General features: G+C 37.5%; 1 protein-coding gene across 2 annotated transcripts in view; it reads left to right on the forward strand.

Annotated features, from left to right (window-relative positions):
• ATAD2 (ATPase family AAA domain containing 2) overlaps positions 1-17,842 on the forward strand; it is an 84,893-nt gene extending 67,051 nt beyond the window's left edge. Inside the window, exons 25-29 of one of the 2 annotated variants that reach the window (XM_050801511.1) lie at positions 432-824; positions 2,994-3,127; positions 5,949-6,077; positions 7,846-7,897; positions 10,633-17,842. In XM_050801511.1, coding sequence (XP_050657468.1) covers positions 432-824; positions 2,994-3,127; positions 5,949-6,077; positions 7,846-7,887 — 698 coding nt within the window. In that variant the 3' untranslated portion in view covers positions 7,888-7,897; positions 10,633-17,842. Of the gene's footprint in view, positions 1-431; positions 825-2,993; positions 3,128-5,948; positions 6,078-7,845; positions 9,163-10,632 lie in introns of those variants that run through there. The other variant, XM_050801510.1, reaches the window with a different exon arrangement.
• Positions 17,843-19,500: the final 1,658 nt, after the last annotated feature.

Raw genomic sequence — 19,500 nt, forward strand, 5'->3', positions numbered from 1 at the left:
CATGACTGTGCTTGTGTATAGCCATTGCACTCCAGTCTAGGCAATGTAGTAAGATAGTTTCTAGTATATGATAAATGCTCACTCAATAAGTGTAGCCTATTTCAAGTTTGGCCCTTCTTCCAGTCCATTTCTCATACTGCTGCCAAAGTAATGTTTGCAAAATATTCATCAGACAGATCATGTCAGTACCCTCCTTAAAATTATTCAAGATTAAAAGTATTCAAGGTAAAATAATTTTTACCATTTTATGATCTGGGCCTTACCCACTTCCTCCACCTTCTCACAGTATGCTCTATTCTTGTTTCTGTATTTTAACCATACAAAACTACTGTGGTTTCTCACTATCCTTTCATATATCAGGGTTTTTCACTCTTCAAATTTTAGAAAATGGTTGAATGTTCTTTCATCATTTTTCTTTAAATTTCTTGAAGCTCAGTTGAAGAGGAAAATTCGCAAAAAGTCAAAATGGTACTTAGGCACCATAAAAAAGCGAAGGAAGATTTCACAGGCAAAGGATGATAGCCAGAATGCCATGGATCACAAAATTGAGAGTGACACAGAGGAAACTCAAGACACAAGTGTAGATCATAATGAGACCGGAAACACAGGAGAGTCTTCAGTGGAAGAAAACGAAAAGCAGCAAAATGCCTCTGAAAGCAAACTGGAATTGAGAAATAATTCAAATACTTGTAATATCGAGAATGAGCTTGAAGACTCTAGGAAGACTACAGCATGTACAGAATTAAGGAGAGAGAAGACTGCTTGCAATGGAGATGCTTCTAGCTCTCAGATAATACATATTTCTGATGAAAATGAAGGAAAAGGTACGTCTTTTTCAATTAAAATAATTTACTAATTTTAAAAGATATTTCAAAATTTCTAAACAACAAATTGCATCCTAGTTTATTGCTTTTTGCTTGCCTTTCAGAGCGCAGATGTTAGTTAATTAGAAAACAATAGTAGTATGTTTACTATTGAGCTAGTAAGGATAGTTACAAGCTGTGGCATCAAACAGACCTAAATTTGAGCCTCCAATTCACTACTTAGTAGCTTGTGACCTTTGGCAAGATACTTAACTTGTTAGTCTGTTTGCTCATCTGCAAAACTGGGGCAGATAGACAGTTGCTTGGTAATGAGATATTTTGAAGATTAAATGTAACAAACTAAAGCATATGATACCCTTTCATTTTTAAGCAAAATAAGAGTCTGCTATGATTCTTGCTGAGTGGCATGAACAACTCTTACCCACCCTGATCATTTTTCTGTCCCTTATTGTAGGTTAAGTTCAAGATTTTTTATATTTATTCCACGGACCCTGCTCCGCAAATTTTCTATTTAGAATTGTCCTCATTTGAATCTTCTGGAACCCTTGACAGTAGGTTTGTTTGGATTTTAGAAAAGCCAAACATTATTTAATCATACAAAGCAAAATTGTGGATAATGGGGCCAGAAATTTATTTTGGTCAAAAATAAGCATTGACTAAGTTAATGGATTTTTTTTTTTTTTTCCAGTGGCTGATACACTGAATGCAAGCCTTTTGCAAGGGCTTCTTTGACATGAGTTCTAAGTGTATTTGAGTAATTAGCAATAGTAGTCTAGGCTATACTTTCTAGTGTGAATATTTTAAATGTTAATCTTCTGGCTGTATAATATGTTTTGGTTTGAATCAGATTTGTTTTATTTTTCTTGTATCGTTTTCTTTTTAACAAGAATACTATTTAGCGGTACAGGTACTTGCTTAGATATCAAGAAATCTGGGTTCTTATCCTGGCTTTCACAACAATTAGATGTATATCCTTAGAAAAGTCTTTTCACAGCCGGGCATGGTAGCTCACACCTGTAATCCCAGCCCTTTGGGAGGCTGAGGTGGGTGGATCACGAGGTCAGGAGTTCGAGACTAGCCTGGCCAATGTGGTGACACCCCGTCTCTACTAAAAATACAAAAATTAGCTGGGCGTGGTAGTACACGCCTGTAGTTCCAGCTGCACCGGAGGCTGAGGCAGGAGAATTGCTTGAACCCAGGAGGCGGAGGCAGAGGTTGCAGTGAGCCGAGATCATGCCACTGCACTCCAACCTGGGTGACAAAAAGACTGCATCTCAAAAACAAAAAAAAAAGAAAGAAAAGTCTCTTCCCCTCTTCTGGCCTTATTTTTCTCATTTATCGTTGAGTGTATTGTTCTAAGTCATAGATCAGCAGACTTCTTATTTAAAGAACCAAATACCAGATAGTTAAATACTTTAGCCTACACAGGGGCCCATACAATCTTGGTCTCTGTGACAACTACTCAACCCTGCTGGGAAAACTACATTGACAGTAGATAAAATTGATGTGGCTGGGTTTGTTTGTTTGTTTTGAGACAGAGTCTTCCTCTGTCATCCAGGCTGGATTTCAGTGGCATGATCTCTGTTCACTGCAACTTCTGCCTCTTGGGCTCAAACAATCCTCCAACTTCAGCCGCCCAAGCAGCTGGGACTATAGGCATGTACCACCATGCGCAGCTAATTTTTTTTATTTTTTTAAAGAGACGGGGTTTTTCCATGTTGCCCAGGCTGGTCTTGAGCTCCTGGACTCAAGGGATTCACCTGCCTCAGCCTCCCAAAGTGCTGGAATTACAGGCAGGCTGTGTTCTAATAAAACTTAATTTACAGTGATAGGCCAGATTTTGACCATGGATGGCATTTTACAACCCCTGTTCTAGATTATTGAGGTCCCTTCTAGCTTTTCAGTTCTGTGTGTCTTGTGCCCAAGTAGAAGACATTCTAACCTGTTGAGAATCCCCTTGAAATACTCAGTATGAAACATATGTCTCAAACTGTCCTTAATTTTTGAGTGTATGAGTGGCGGTATCTCAATCTTACAACAGAATGAGTTAATAAGCCAGAATTGCTGTTTATGTCCTTAGTAAACATGCCCTGTTTAATCTGCCTATTACTATTATTTTAGACATCATATCTATGGACCAAATAATAATTATTTGATTTTTCATTCTAGAAATGTGTGTTCTGCGAATGACTCGAGCTAGACGTTCCCAGGTAGAACAGCAGCAGCTCATCAGTGTTGAAAAGGCTTTGGCAATTCTTTCTCAACCGACACCCTCACTTGTTGTGGATCATGAGCGATTAAAAGTATGTAAATTGAAATCATAATGCTTTTACTCTGCAGATTAGTAATCCCCAAACACTGGCTTGTGACTAGTAGCATTCTGGCTACATGGGATTTACATGAAAAAGTAAAACGTTTTTTCCTCCAAACTTCCCTTTACTGTTCTTCTCCTTCCCCTGTTCCAAATTAAGAATAGGTCAGGCACAGTGGCTCACACCTGTAACCCCAGCATTTTGGGAGGCCAAGGTGGGCAGATCACCTGAGGTCAGGAGTTCGAGACCAGCCTGGCCAACAGTGCGAAACCCTGTTTTTACTAAAAATAAAAAATTAGGCTGGGTGCAGTGACTCATGCCTGCAATCCCAGCACTTTGGGAGGCTGAGGCGGGCAGATCACAAGGTCAGGAGATTGAGACTATCCTGGCTAACACAGTGAAACCCCATCTCTACTAAAAGTACAAAAACAAAATTAGCTGGGCATGGTGGCAGGCGCCTGTAGTCCCAGCTACTTGGGAGGCTGAGGCAGGAGAATGGCGTGAACCCAGGAGGTGGAGCTTGCAGTGAGCCAAGATCGCACCACTGCACTCCAGCCTGGGTGACAGAGTGAGACTCTGTCTCAAAATGAGCAAATAAATAATAGATAAAATAAAATTAAAAATTAGTTGAGTGTGGTGGTGGGCACCTGTATTCCCAGCTACTGGGGAGGCTGAGGCAGGAGAATCACTTGAAACCGGAAGCGGAGGTTGCAGTGAGCCAAGATCGTGCCACTGCACTCCAGCCTGGGTGACAAGAGCAAAACTCTATCTAAAAAAGAAAAGAATTATTACTATTATTTCTAAATATAAAATAGATTTTTATTTCTTAAAAAAAAAAAAATAGACAAAGTCTCACTATGTTGCCCAGTTTGGTCTTGAACTCCTGAGCTCAAGTAATCCTCCCACCTCAGCCTCCCAAAGTGCTAGGATTATAGGCATGAGCCACCATGCCTGGCCCAAAATTAAGAATTATATCCAAGGATCCGTGGTAGGAATCAAAGGGAAAATAAAATAGCTAAGTGATTCTTATAGCTGCCATGTTACCTGTTGCTCATTCTTTTCCCCTGCCTATTCCCCTAAATTCAATTTTCAACCTAAGCACTGTAATAAAATGACCTCCTAATAGCTAATAATACTTGCCTTTGTTAAACTGAACTCTTCTTGCCATATCTGTAACAGTTGACACTATAGATAACTCTTCTTAACTATTGTGTCCTTAAATCATCCTTGCCTTCAACTACTTTTGTAAGCGTCTCAGGGTTTTTCTGATCATTTGCTCTGTTACTCTTTACTTTTGGAATAGCCATCACCTCTGTAATGGTGATCCTACATCTGGATCTCCACACCCTGACACACCTAAACAACAGTCTTATCTCCTCAACCAACAACTTGGATGTGTTACAGTTGCCTTAACATATTTGAAATAAGATTGATTTCTTGCCCTTTTCCTTCAAAAGTAAAAACATTCTGCATCTCAATTCCAATTTACCTGTTTTATTTTGGCCACATTTCAAGTCTGAGAACATTATACATTTATCAAAGATACATTATTTGTAATACAGATAAGAGTTTTGGCATTTTAGAGGGAAATCTGCCCTGTTTAAGTACAAAGTGAACCTGTTAGTACTAATGAACTTAGGAAAGCCTTTCTCTTGAATGTAGCAGAGCTAATAAGAACTCAATGTCTACACTTCTTAGAGAAGGAAGCAGCAATATTCCTGGAGTAGTTTCTCTAAAAAAACTGCAGTCTTTCTGAAAAACTCTATTAAAAAGTATGTGTGGAACTGAAAGTCCATATAAATCTCATGACAATAAAATGGTATTCCTAGTGCTGAAACAGGAACTTGTGTGTAAGTTCACTATGTTATGTTGTTTGGGGTTAAGAGTAGCAATTATTATTCTACTTAATTGTTATAAATTTTACAGCTTTGTTCTGCTCAGTATACATGTATGTCATTCAGAGTCAATTCATTACTGAGACTATTTCAATTTTTACTTTTTCTGATAATATAACCCATCAAAATAGACTATGTAATAGTACAGTATATCCATTAGGCATGCAATAAATAATGGCCTTTTATCAGAAGATATACTTGGTATAGAATAATTTGCATAAAATATGTAGTTGGAGGTGACTATTTCATGTATTAAATTGCAGTTTTTAACATGCTGATCTAAATTATTGGTCCCATACATTGTTTTTATGACCATTACCTGTAGCCATTTTAGTTAGTTGTTACTTAACTATAATGGTGTGTTTTTGTTAATTATGAGGTAATGGCAGCATATTCTGGTAGGACCAGACTTGAAGAATTACAGAAATCCAGTAAGTCCACCATTTTAGTCATGAGAAAAAAACACTTAGCAGATGGAAAATCCTTTTTATATAAGAACCCTGAAGTGGTGAGGTAGTTCACCATTTATGTAGTATCTTTTTTAGTTTCACATAATAAAATTAGTTAAAATGTATTTATACTATCATAAAATCTCCTGCAAAAAAGCTTTGCTTTTCTCCTGTTAATCTAAATTGAGGTTAGTTTTTAATTTGTAGATGCTTATGGCTAGACTTAGAATTGGCAATCCCCTCAGCTCTAGTTTTTAGAATAGGAGTTACTCAAGGTCAAGGCCAGGATTATAGATAGACTTAAGTATATTTAAATGTCAGAGCCACTGCCAGAGGCTGCCCTATGTCATCAGATGACTTGGTCTGCCCTCTGTCAGGCTTTTAATAATTCCCCAAACCTTCTAAATTAAATATCTTGTCTGAGGAAGTTTCTCTCTCACACATATTGACACTCATATTTTCTTTTAGAATCTTTTGAAGACTGTTGTTAAAAAAAGTCGAAACTACAACATATTTCAGTTGGAAAATTTGTATGCAGTAATCAGCCAATGTATTTATCAGCATCGCAAGGACTATGATAAAACATCACTTATTCAGGTAAACTCTTGAGTGGAAACTTTTTACAAATGCTCTTATGGTCACATTAATATATCACTTATGTAGGATTGTTGAGGCTTTATTTAATCTGCGTAAGAAACTGATTGTAAGAACTTAAAGATCATCTTTCTGTTTCCAAAATTGATGTCCCATTCCATAAAGATCATTTTTAATATGTGGATTATGAATTATTTCTAAATGCAAGTGAGTTTAGTATTTTTCCAATCTAGGACTTAGTTTGTGTATTTGTTTATTTATTTGGAGATAGGGTCTCTGTCTCCCAGGCTGGAGTGCAGTGGTGTGATCTCAACTCACTGCAACCTCCACCTCCCGGGTTCACGCGATCCTCCTGCCTCAGCCTCCTAAGTAGCTGGGACCACAGGTGCCTGCCATCATGCCCAGCTAATTTTTGTGTTTTTTGTAGAGATGAGGTTTTGCTGTGTAGCCCACTCTGATCTTGAGCTCCTGAGCTCAAGCCATCCACCCGCCTCAGCCTCCCAAAGTACTGGAATTACAAACATCAGCCACTACACCCAGCCAATAGTTTGTGTCTTTAATAAATAGTGGAACATAAATTATGAATACCCTTTTTGTGTGTGTGTATTAATGAAAAATAATAGCTTCTTTTAAGACTTGTCAGCCAGGCACAGTGGCTCATGCCTGTAATCCCAGCACTTTGGGAAGCCAAGGCGAGTGGATTGCTTGAGCCCAAGAGTTCAAGACTAGCCTGGCCAACATGGTGAAACCCCGTCTACTAAAACAACAAAAATTAGCCAGATGTGGTGGCGTGCACCTATAGTCCTAGCTACTTGGGTGGCTGAGGCATGAGAATCACTTGAACCTGGGAGGCAGAGGTTGCAGTGAGCCAAGATCAAGCCACTGCACTCCAGCCTGGACAACAGAGTAAGACTCTGTCTTTTAAAAAAAAGACTTAAGTACTTAATCTTCCTTTATGGTAGGTATTAGAGTGTTAATTATAGCATTATTTATTTTTGAGACAGGATCTTTCTCTGTCACCCAGGCTGGAGTGCAGTGGCAAGAACATAGCTCACTATAACCTGGAACTCCTGAGCTCAGGCAATCCTGCCTCAGCTTTCCAAGTAGCTGAGATTATAGGCAAGCGCTACCACACTGGGCTAATTTTTAAATTTCTTATAAAGATAGAGATTTTGCTATGTTGCCTAGGATGGTCCCAAATTCCTAGCTTCAAGCAGTCCTCCCGCCTCAGCCTCCCAAAGTGCTGGCATTAACAGGCAGGAGCCACCATGCCTGGCCTTATTATTTTTAATAACAGATCATTTCACCAGATAGAGTGCTAAATTAAAAAAAAAAAAAAGATATTACTTACCTATGCATATTATTGGTAACTACAGAATATAAAAATGATACCCATTAGTATATATATAGTATTTAGTATACCTACTAAAGTATACTATGTAGTATAATATATATAATGTTAATACCTACAAAGTGTAAAATACTAAACTCTTTAACTACATCAGTACCTTGATTAATACTATTTGAATTTAACATAAGATGAATGCACCCCAGACTCATTTCAAAGTTATTTAAATAATGAAGTCCTATAGGTAAAATCAGTTTATGTGGCAGTCTTAAATATTGAACTGAATGTTTATTTTCACTATCAAATATATACATGAATATTAATATTCTTAAGGTTGTTTACTGAAAAAAAACAGTAATGAAATGTTTCTTTAGCTTATTCCATATTGAAACTTACTGTTTGCTCTTCCTCCCCTTTATCTAGAAAATGGAGCAAGAGGTAGAAAACTTCAGTTGTTCCAGATGATGATGTCATGGTATTGAGTATTCTTTATATTCAGTTCCTATTCATTTTTGTCATGTCCGCCTAATTGATGTAGTATGAAACCCTGCATCTTTAAGGAAAAGATTAAAATAGTAAAATAAAAGTATTTAAACTTTACTATTTATGTACATATTAAGATAAATGTCATGTGTAAGATAACTGATAAATATTGGAACTTGGCTAGAACAAGATCCTGTAGTAATAGTAATAATAGTCGAAGTTTGGCCAACTCTTAATAAAGTTATTTTGTTAACTAATGTTTTATGGCACTTAAGAGTAATTAGCAGCGTTAAATTTTGTTGGTATTAAGCACTTTTAATTTTATCCTTCCTAAAAATAGTTTATTGTATCAGACAAGAAACAAACTTAACCATTGTGTCCTTCCCATCTTTTTTGTCATCTTTGTTTTCTTTAATGCCCTCCTGCCATCTGCCTTGAGATTCCCTTGTCTTCACTTAAAAGCCAGAGTGCAAGTCATGATTTGCGGGAGGGCTCTTGAACAACTTCTGGCTGCACCACAATTCTGTACTTGAGTATCACAGTTATTGTTTTTGAGACAAACATTTTTATAATTCTAATTTGGGTTAATAAAGATTTTAAATATTTCTTGGTTTACTTTTGTAATTATATACACAACAAATGTATTAATAACTACCTTGTTAAACACCTTTTAATAGCACAAAGTTTTTATATTTGCAAGCTGTTGATATCTTTCTAAAATTGTGTTTAGGTTATATTCTATTGATACTTTTTATATGCAATTTTATAAATATAAATATTATAATTTTATATTAATGATACCAAAAATACATTTCTTAAGGTTAAACGCATGCACTTCCATGCATACTTGCTTTTGGGGAGAGTGGGGAGAAGACATTCTAATAATTAGTTTGTAAAATAGCTTCTGTTGGAAACCTTTTGAGAGGAATAAGGAATGGTCATCTAAAATGAGAGACTCTGGATTTTAATGCAGTTCAAAGTTGAGCTGTATTTTTGTTGTTGATTTATCTGGATATTGTTTTTAAAGCCTTCTAAAACCCAGTAAATTCGATACCTTAATTAGTAGATACTGTCTTATGTAATGCATAAAGCAGTGCCAGTCACTGAGGACATTTAAATATGTCTATATTTCTGGAGATACACATTCTCATTTTTGTTGGTTTATTATAAATTATTCTTCTAGATGCATCTTTTATAACTAGGATTTCATTTTGTGTGTATAGCTTATGTAATAAATTCTAAAGGTAAAAACTGTCTCTAAAATTTGTTTCTATTTCTTAAGTATTTTAAAACATACCAAAGATAATTCAGAGCACAAGAAGTGTAAAGTCTGTTCTTTCATGTATTGCTGTGCAAATTTAAAGTGCTGTTGACATTGGAATGTTTATATGGTGCATGTATTTTAGGTACAAAGACTAAAGTGCTTCCTGAAATGTCTTCTACAGATTTTAGAAGTGTTATGGCTACATTCCTATCTAGAGTTTGAAAACCATGCTGAAATTGCCGTGTTGAATGTTATCTCTCATTTGTTGCTCAAAAGTGCAGTTTAGGCAAGAAAAACAAAAGGAACTCAGAATAGAAAGGGAAAAGTGAAACTCTCTTTATTTACAAATGACATGATTTTATATGTAGGAAATCCTTTTTTGAGACAGTCTCACTCTGTCGCCTAGGCTGGAGTGCAGTGGCATGATCTCGGCTCAGTGCAACCTCTTCCTTCCAGGTTCAAACAATTCTCCCACCTCAGCCTCTTGAGTAGTTGGGACCACAGGCACATACCACCACGCCCGGCTAATTTTTGTATTATGTAGGAAATCCTAAAGAATCCACAAAAAATCTGTTAGAGGTAATAAAAGAATTCAGCAGGTTGGGTGTGGTGGCGCATGCCTGTAATCCCAGAACTTTGGGAGGCCAACATGGATGGATCACTTGAGCTCAGGAGTTCAAGGCCAGCCTGGACAACATGGTGAAACCCTGTCTCTACAAAAAAAATGCAATCATTAGCTGGGCATGGTGACATATACTTGTAGTCCCAGCTATTCCCTGGGAGGCTGAGGCAGCAGGTCAGAGCTTGAGCCCAGGAGGTCAAAGCTGCAGTGAGCCAAGATAGCATTACTGTACTTCAACCTGGGCGGCAGAGTGAGACTCTGTCTTTAAAAAAAAAAAAAAAATCAGCAGAGTTATAAGATAGAAAACATACTAAAATCAGTTGTATTTCTATATACTAGCAATGAACAGTCCAAAAGGGAAATTATGAAAGCAATTTTATTTACAATATCTAAAACAGTAAACACCTAGGAATAAATTTAACCAAGGATATGTAAGAACTTACATACTGATAATTACAAACTGTTGCCAAAAGAAATTAAATAAGACCTAAATAAACAGAAAGACAGTCTGTATTCATGGTCTGGAAGACAATACTGGTAAGATGGCAGTAATCCCCAAAGCAGTCTACAGATTCAATGCAGTTTCTATCAAAATCCCAATGGCCTTTTTTTGAAAAATAGGAAAGTAAATCCTAAAAATTATATGGTATTACAGGGTACCCTGAATAGCCCAAAAAATCTTGAAAAAGGAGAGAACTCACTTCCTCCTGACTTTGAAACTTACTACAAAGCTATATATATCAAAGCAGTGTAATACAGGCATAAGGTTAGACATATAGGTCAATGGAATAGAAAGTCCAGAAATAAACCATTATATCTATGGTCATTTGATTTTCAACAGGAGTGTCCACATCTATTCAATAGGAAAGAACCATTTCTTCAACAGATGGTGCTGGGACAACTGGATATCCACATGTAAAAGAATGAAGTTAGATCCCTACCTGAGAATAGCTAATGCGTGCTGGGCCTAATACCTAGGTAATGAGTTGATCTGTGCAGCAAACCACCATGGGACACATTTACCTGTGTAACAAACCTGTACATCTTGCACATTTACCCTGGAACTTAAAAGTTGATTTAAAAAAAAAAAAAAATGGATTAAAGACCTAAGTTGAATAGCTAAAAGTAAAATTCTTAGAAGAACACAAGGATATTTTCATGACCTTGAGTTTGGCAATTAGATAAACTGGACTTCATCAAAACTTTAAAATTTTATGCTTCAATAAATAATATAAATAACTCCTAAAACTCAACAACAAAAAGACAACCCAATGGATGTGGATGTTTTTGATGACATTACCAATATTTAGGATACCAGGCAAATATTTTGGAAGATACCTGTTTTGGAATAGTCTAATGTTTTTCTCATGACCAGACCAGGATTATGGGTTTGGGGAAGGAAGATCACAGAGGCAAAGTGGTCATATCAAGGTTGCATACTAGTGATGTGATTTTTGCCTATTGGTTGACTTTGATCACCAAGTGAAGTAGTATTTCTCAGGTTTCTCCATGGAAAAATTAATCTTTTCTGAACTATACTTCTCTCTTGTGAACTGTACTCTGAAAAGAAGTCACACAATGGACAGCCCACTCTTAAGGAGTGAGGAGTTACACTCTGCCATTTATTTTTAGGCCAGTTCTATCAGTGATCCCTAAAATGTATGCATTGTAGAGTTAATTGAGCTTATTTTAGACTCGTGTCTTCTCCCTACTACTCCCCACCTTATACACAAGAGTATTTTGTTGTTCAAAGTAATGTAATTAAGAGATTGCTCCCTGACATTGAGGAAAAGATTGCCAGCTTGCCTCCTAATACCCATTCTTCCATTATTTGTAACGAAGTCCCATTTGGAAAATTATGTTTCATGCATTGCAGCAAAATATGGCCACGTGACTAAATTCTAGCCAATGAGATAGGGAAGTTGCACAGTTTCTAGGAAAGCTCTCTGGAAGGGCAAGGATGAGAGTACTTTCTGCCTTCTGAGCTTCCTATACACACAGACACATATATATACATATATACAGTTAAGAAGTATCTCTGTGTGTTCATGATAATTTTAGGGATTCTTGAGTGGATCTCTGTTACTGATAGTGGAATGTAATTCTTAACCAGTAAAAGCATATAAAATAAATACGTGTTTTTTTCAACTCATTTCCTATAAGCAGCAGATCCTGAGCAAGGTCTTCAGAGACCCTTAAGCATAAAACATACTGTCTCCAATTCTTATATGTATTTCTTTATTGTTAACAGCTTTATTGAGGTATAATTTATATATCGTAAAATTCACTGATCTTAACAGTACAATTTAATGATTGTTAGTAAATTTACAGAGTTGTACAACTATCAGCAAGAATCAGTTTTAGAACATTTCTGTCTCCCCATAAGAGAGATTTCCAGTCTCTTCCTCGTGCCCATTTGCCATCAGTCCTCCTACCCCCAACCCCAGGCATTCCCTAACCTACTTTCTGTCTCTATAGATTTGCATTTTCTGGACATTTCATGTAAATGAAATTATAGTCTTTTACATCTGGATTCTTTCACTTAACATAATGTTTTTGAAATTCATCAGTGTTGTAGCATGTATCAGTAATTTGTTATGTTGTATTGTGGAACAGTATTTCATTGTATGGATATGCCCTTTTGCCTATTCATCCACAGTTGATGGACATTTGGATTGCCTCACATTTTGGCTAATACGAATAGTACTGCTGTGAACTTTACATGCATGTGTGACTCATGTTTTCATTTCTCTTGGATAGGTACCTGGGACTAGAATTGCAGAATTATATGGTAAATTTATGATTATCTTAAACTGCTCTCCAAAGAGGCTGTTCCATTTTACATTTCCATTGGCACTGTATGAGGGTTCCAGCTTGTCCACATTCTTACCACCTTTGTTATCATCTGTCCTGTTTTGTTTACCTTTTTGTTGTTGTTGTTGTTGTTGTTGTTGTTGTTGTGAGACAGAGTCTTGCTCTAACACTCAGGCTGGAGTGCAGTGGCGCAATCTTAGCTCATTGCAGCCTCCGCCTCCTGGGTTCAAGCATTTCTCCTGCCTCAGCCTCCTGAGTAGCTGGTACCACAGGCACTCACCACCATGCCCAGCTAATTTGTGTATTTTTACTAGAGACAGGGTTTCACCATGTTGGTCAGGCTGGTCTCGAACTCCTTGCCTCAAGTGATCCTCCTGCCTCAGCCTCCCAAAGTGCTGGGGTTACAAGGCATGAGCCACCAGGCCTGGCCTTGTCTGCTTTTAATAACCATGCAGGTGGGTACAAAGTGGTACTCTTTGTGGTTGTTAACTGCATTGCTCTAATGATTAATGATGTTGAGAACATTTTTCATGTATTTATTAGCCATTTGTATATCATCTTTATTGAAATGGCCTTTTGAATATTTTAACCATTTTTTAATTGTTTCCTTATTATTGAGTTATGAGAGTTCTTTATATATTCACTTATTTTCAAGAGAGTTGCCAAGGCAGTTGGGAAAGAATATTTTTTAGCAAATGGTGCTGGATTAATTGGATATTCACATGCGAAAAAAAAAAAAGTGAAATTAGATCCTTACCTCACACTGCATAAAACATTAACTCAAAATGGATCAGAGACCTGTCTATAAAAGCTAAAACTATAAAACTTTTAGAAGAGAAGGTAAGAGAAAATCATGATCTTTCTTTTTTCTTTTCTTTTTTTTTTTTTTTCTGAGACAGAGTTTTGCTCTTGTTGCCCAGTCTGGAGTGCAATGGTGCAATCTCAGCTCACTGCAACCTCCGTCTCCCAGGTTCAAGTGAGTCTCCTGCCTCAGCCTCCCACATGTAAGCTGGGAATACAGACATGTGCCACCACGCCCGGCTAATTTTTTTGTATTTTTAGTAGAGACAGGATTTCTCCATGTTGGTCAGGCTGGTCTCGAACTCCTGATCTCGGGTGATCCACCCACCTCGGCCTCCCCAGAGTGCTGGGATTACAGGCATGAGCCACCGCACCCAGCCAATTTTTCTTTTTTCCATAGCTTCATATTTGAAGTGACACATCATGATCTTAAGCAGAAAGTTCTTAGATATACTAAAATCACAATCCATAAAAAAACAAAAAATGATCAATTGGACTTCATCAAAATTAAAACCATTGGCACTCTATTGGTATTTTCTATATATGTGTAGATGGTCCTCGGCAATGACATTAAAAGAGAAAAGTTGCCAGTTTCAGCTATTAGTTGATTACAGTTGGAAATATCTGGATTTTCAGGTAATGTAGGGATGCTGTCGAGGCAGATGAAAATAGTTTTTTGAGACGGAGTCTTGCTCTGTCACCCAGGCTGAAGTGCAGTGGCACAATCTCGGCTCACTGCAAACTTCACCTCCCTGTTCAAGCTATTTTCCTGCCTCAGCTTCTCGAGTAGCTGGGATTACAGATGTGTGCCACCACACCTGGCTAATTTTTGTATTTTTAGGAGAGATAGGGTTTAACCATGTTGGCCAGGCTGGTCTCAAACTCCTGACCTCAGGTGATCCACCCACCTCGGCCTCTTAAAATCCTGGGATTACAGGCGTAAGCCACTGCACCCAGCTCAGAAGAGTGTTTTTACAGTCCATATTTTGCACATAACCTTTGTAGTACGCTGAGAAATTACCCCCTCCCCCACTCCCAAAGATATCTTTGTCCTAATCCCTGAAAACTGAGCATTACATTATATGGCAAAACAAAAAAGAAGGAAGGGTTTCTTTTAGATTTTGAGATCTTGAAATGGGAGATTATCCTGGATTATCTCTGTGGGCCCCAGATCAATCACATGTATCCTTATAAAAGAGCAGAGGGAGATTTTACACAGAAGGGAGAAGGCTGTGAAACCAGAGTCGGAGATTGGTGTCCTGCAGCCGCAAGCCAAGGTAATGTCAGCAGCTAGCCACCAGAAGCTGAAGGAGCACACAACATTCTTTCCTAGATGCTCCAGAATTGTGCAGCCCTGTCAATCCCTCGATTTTGGCCTAATGATACTGATTTCAGATTTCTGCCTCCAGAACTGAAAGAATTTTTTAAACCACCAAGATTGTGGTAACTTGTTATAACATTTACAGAAAACTAATACAACCTTATACCGACACAAAATTGCCATTTTATAAACAATGCCTTTTCTTGCACATGTATCCCAGAACTTAAAGTATAATTTTTTTAAAAAGTAATAAAAGAAAATACCTTTTCTCAGGGCTTTTGTTCAGGCTATATCCTCTGTCAGCAATAATTTTTCTCACCCACCCTCAACTCTCCTTTCACTTGACTACTTTAGGCATCAGAGATGGTCCAGAAAGATCTTAATTCCCCAGGCTAAGTTAGGACCTTCTTCTAATTTCGCATAGCTTCCTGTATAAGTCCCCTCCACTTTTAAATTTAACTTCAAGTATACAGAATTAATTGGCATGCATCATGACACACTCGTCATCGATTCATGCATGCCCCACCTTTTGAAAGTTTATTTTTTTTAATAATAAATGCCCATAAAACCTGTTTAAGAACTAACCAAATCACCTATTGGACACATTAACCCGTTACCACCCACTGTAATTGTAATCCTCAATCACTCATCATTCTTTGTATTGTATGTATTTAATTGCATATGTGTGTTCCTACAAATCACGTTTTAAGTATCAGATTTTTACCATAGTGGTATTATGCTACTGCATGTATGATATCTTCTGGAGCTTCCTTTTTTCACATAATGTTATTGCTAAAATTTTTTATAGGATTGCATATTGTACATCATTCGACTGCTATATAATCCATTTTGTGAGGAAACCACAGTTTATCAATCCACTTTACCATGGGGCATTTAGAGTTTTTCCAGGTTTTGATTATTGTAAATTGTTTGAAGGACATTCTTGCACCTTCTGTCTGTTGTACGTGCTGTGCTAGAGATCCACTTAGGCATTAGGAAACACCATACTGAAGATAAAATAAGGAAAGATTATTGGTGTAGGGGAATGTCAAGTAGTAACTTGGCCCTAGTTACCTCTCCTAGGCTGTAATGGATGAGGAGTGGCTGTTGAAACCCAAAGGAAGTTGCATGTAGTCTGCCACCTTGAGAAAAGCAGTGATCTGCAGTTACAGTGTCGAGTCAGCCCCAGGCAATATTACATCACAGAGGGAACCAGGAAAACAAGTGCTCTGACTTCACAGCTTACACACAATTTGTTGGAGTCAGAGTGGGGAGAAAGGACCCTGTCCTCCAAATATCAGGGATCTGTGCTCTGATTGCTGCTCCTGATTACACAGGTGCAGATGAAGGTGGACGGCCTTTGTTTCACTTCCCTCCCATGTTGCAAGTCTTTTTCCTGTGGCTCTCGGGGTATTTAATTACCCTGGTCAGTACAGTAATTGCTGTCTTTGCCAGTTGGTTCAGTGGCATGGGGACCTAAAAGAGGCCAATCAGTTGGAACAATGATCATGTTCTCTGGTGAGAGTTTCTTCCTTGAGCACTAAGATAAGATTCTAAAGTCTCTGATCTCAAGGTCTCAGGAATGGGAAGCAAAAATTCCAGTGGGTTATTAAATGCAATGGTGAGAGGGGACACAAGTTATCTCTACCCTTACCTTTCTATTGCATTTTGGAATGTGAGGGAGATGGCATAAAATACTGCTGGTTAACACATATACTGCAAAGTTTCTGGAAAGATGGTGGAGTGGGAAGCACCAGGAATTTGTCTCCCCACCTAGAAGACAAATGTACTGGCAAAATCAGTCTGATGTTACTATTTTGGAATTCTAGGGTCGGTTGAAGGCTTGCAACTTCCAGGGGAAGGCTTGGAAACTAAATTGTGGTTAATTCAGTCAATTTCAGCTTTTAGCACAGTAGTAGTTACCCACACTCAGCCCTGTGACAGGCAGCTGTGCACATGTTCCTGCAGCAGCTTACACACAATTTGTTGGAGTCAGAGTGGGGAGAAAGGACCCTGTCCTCCAAATATCAGGGATCTGTGCTCTGATTGCTGCTCCTGATTACACAGGTGCAGATGAAGGTGGACGGCCTTTGTTTCACTTCCCTCCCATGTTGCAAGTCTTTTTCTTGTGGCTCTCGGGGGATTTAAAAGGCTGGCACCCTTTTTCCCTTTTGGGAGCCAGACATTAAGACTAGACCATTCAAAAACAACTGTATATATTGTCAGATGTGGTGGCTCATGCCTGTAATCCCAGATCCTTGAGAGACCAAGGAGGGAGGATCACTTGAGCCCGGGAGTTTGAGACTGCAGTAAGACATGATTGTGGCACTGCACTCCAACCTGGGTAACACAGACCCTGTCTAAAAAAAAGTGAAGAGAAAAGCCTCAACAACTGCATATGCAGGGAAAATTAGAAAGTGACTGCATGCCCAAAGAGAGGCTCAGAAAAGCTGAAAAGATCTGAAGTTTACAGCTCAGACTGATTCTTGGCACAGAGACAAAAATTAAAAAAATTAAAAAAAAAAAACAATAACAATAACAAAAACAGCAAGCCCTGGGGAAAGGGAAGAATCTGATTTCCAGAGTTAATACAGTAATATATTTAAATGTTCAGTTTCCAACAACAACAAAAAAATCGCAAGGCTTACAAAGAAACAGGAAAGTATGGTCCATTTAAAGTAAAAAAAAAAGAATAATCAACAAAAACTTTCTGAAAAAGACCTGATGGCAGATAAACCAGGCGAAGACTCTTTTAAAAACTGTCTTATACTAAGAGACATGTAGTATGAAGAAAAAAAACTGTCTTAAAGAGCTCAAAGAACTAAAGGAAAATGTGGAGAAAGAAAACTGTTATTTATTTTATTGCTTTTACTATTATTAATAAAAAGACAGACTCTACAAAGAAATCAGAAAGAAATTCTGGAGCTGAAAAGTGTAATAACTAAAATGACAAATTTAGTAAAGAGATTTAAAGGCACAGTTGAACAGAAACCTGCAGAAGAACAGTCAGCAAATTTGAAGATAGGATACTGGGAAGTACGGAGTCCGAGGAACAGAAAAAAAAAACAATTGAAAAAAATGAACGGAGCTTAAAGAACCTGTGGAACACAATAAAGTAGACTAACATACACACTGTGGGAGTTCCATAAGGGGAAGAAAGAAAGCAGCAGAGATATTTGGAGAAATAATGGCTGAAAACTTCCCAAATTTGATGAAAGACATGAATATAAACATCCAAGAAATTCAGTCTCCAAGTAAGATTATCTGAAGGAGATCCACACCAAGACACATAATCAAACTTTTGAAAGGCAAAAGAATCTTGAAAGCAGCAAGAGAAAGGCAACTCATCACGTATGAAGGATACCTCGTGGGATTATCAACAAATTTCTCATCAGAAACATTGGAATATCAAAGGCAGTTAGCTAAAATGCTAAAAAACAAAAATCAAATAAAAAACCGTCAACCATAGATCTTATATCTGGCAAAAGCTGTCCTACAAAAATGAGGGAGAAATTAAGACATTTTAAGATAAACAGAAGTTGAAGGAGTATGTTACCACTAGACTTGCCTTGCAAGAACTGTCAAGGGACTCCTGTAGAGTGAAATGTCAAAAAAATACTAGACAGTAACTTGAACTTGTATGAAGAAATAAATATCTGAATAACGGTAAATACATAGGTGAATATAAAAGCTAGTAGTATTATTACAGTAATGGCTTGTAACTGCACTTTTTGTTATCTACATTATTTGAGAGACTAATATATATTTAAAAACAATTAGTACTGGGCTCGGCACCATGGCTCATGCCTGTAATCCCAGCACTTTGGGAGGCCAAAGCAGGCGAATCACCTGAGGTCTGGAGTTTGAGACCAGCCTGACCAACATGGAGAAACCCTATCTCTACTAAAAATACAAAATTAGCTGGGCATGGTGGTGCATGCCTGTAATCCTAGCTACTTGGGAGGCTGAGGAAGGAGAATTGCTTGAACCCGGGAGGTGGAGGTTGCAGTGAGCCAATATCACGCCACTGCACTTCAGCCTGGGTGACAGTGCGAGACTCCATCTCAAAAAAAAAAAAAAAAGAGGAAAACACATATTTGCTGTTTAAGCCATTGTGTTTTGGGTGGTTTGTTAAGCAGCACTAGCACAGAATAATTATTAGTACTAACAGTAGTGTTGCTATAACTTTGGTTTGTAACTCCACTTAATTTTATTTTTTTTTTTTGAGACAGAGTCTCACTGCATCACCCAATCACCCAGTCTCAAAGTGCAGTGGTGCAATCTTAGTTCACTGCAACCTCCACATCCCAGGTTGAAAAAAAAAAAAAAAAAGGAAAGTAATTCATTTAAAAGAATTATTTGTTTATGTTTTTGGAGAAACGATTTATATGGATGTAGTTTTGTGACATTAACAACTTAAAGGATTGGGGATGGAGCTGTAAAAGAGGGTTTTGGTATATTACTGAAATTAAGGTGGTATGAATTCCAATTTGAGCATTATAAACTTGGTAATACCATGGTAAACACAAAGAAAATCACTATAGAATAGGCACAAAAAGAAATAGGAAAGGAATGTAAACATTTTGCAGCAAAATCAACTAAACACAAAGAAAAACAGTAATGCAGGAAAATAAAGGTAAAAGATGATAAGGCATACAACAGGGATAAAGCAAAATGACAGTATAAAGTAATTTATAATGACTTTAAATGTAAATGAGTTAAACTCTCCAGTCAAAATATAGAGATTGACAAAATGGATAAAAACTCATGATT

The sequence above is a fragment of the Macaca thibetana genome, chromosome 8 (genome assembly GCF_024542745.1).
Source record: "Macaca thibetana thibetana isolate TM-01 chromosome 8, ASM2454274v1, whole genome shotgun sequence".
Taxonomy (NCBI): Eukaryota; Metazoa; Chordata; class Mammalia; order Primates; family Cercopithecidae; genus Macaca; species Macaca thibetana.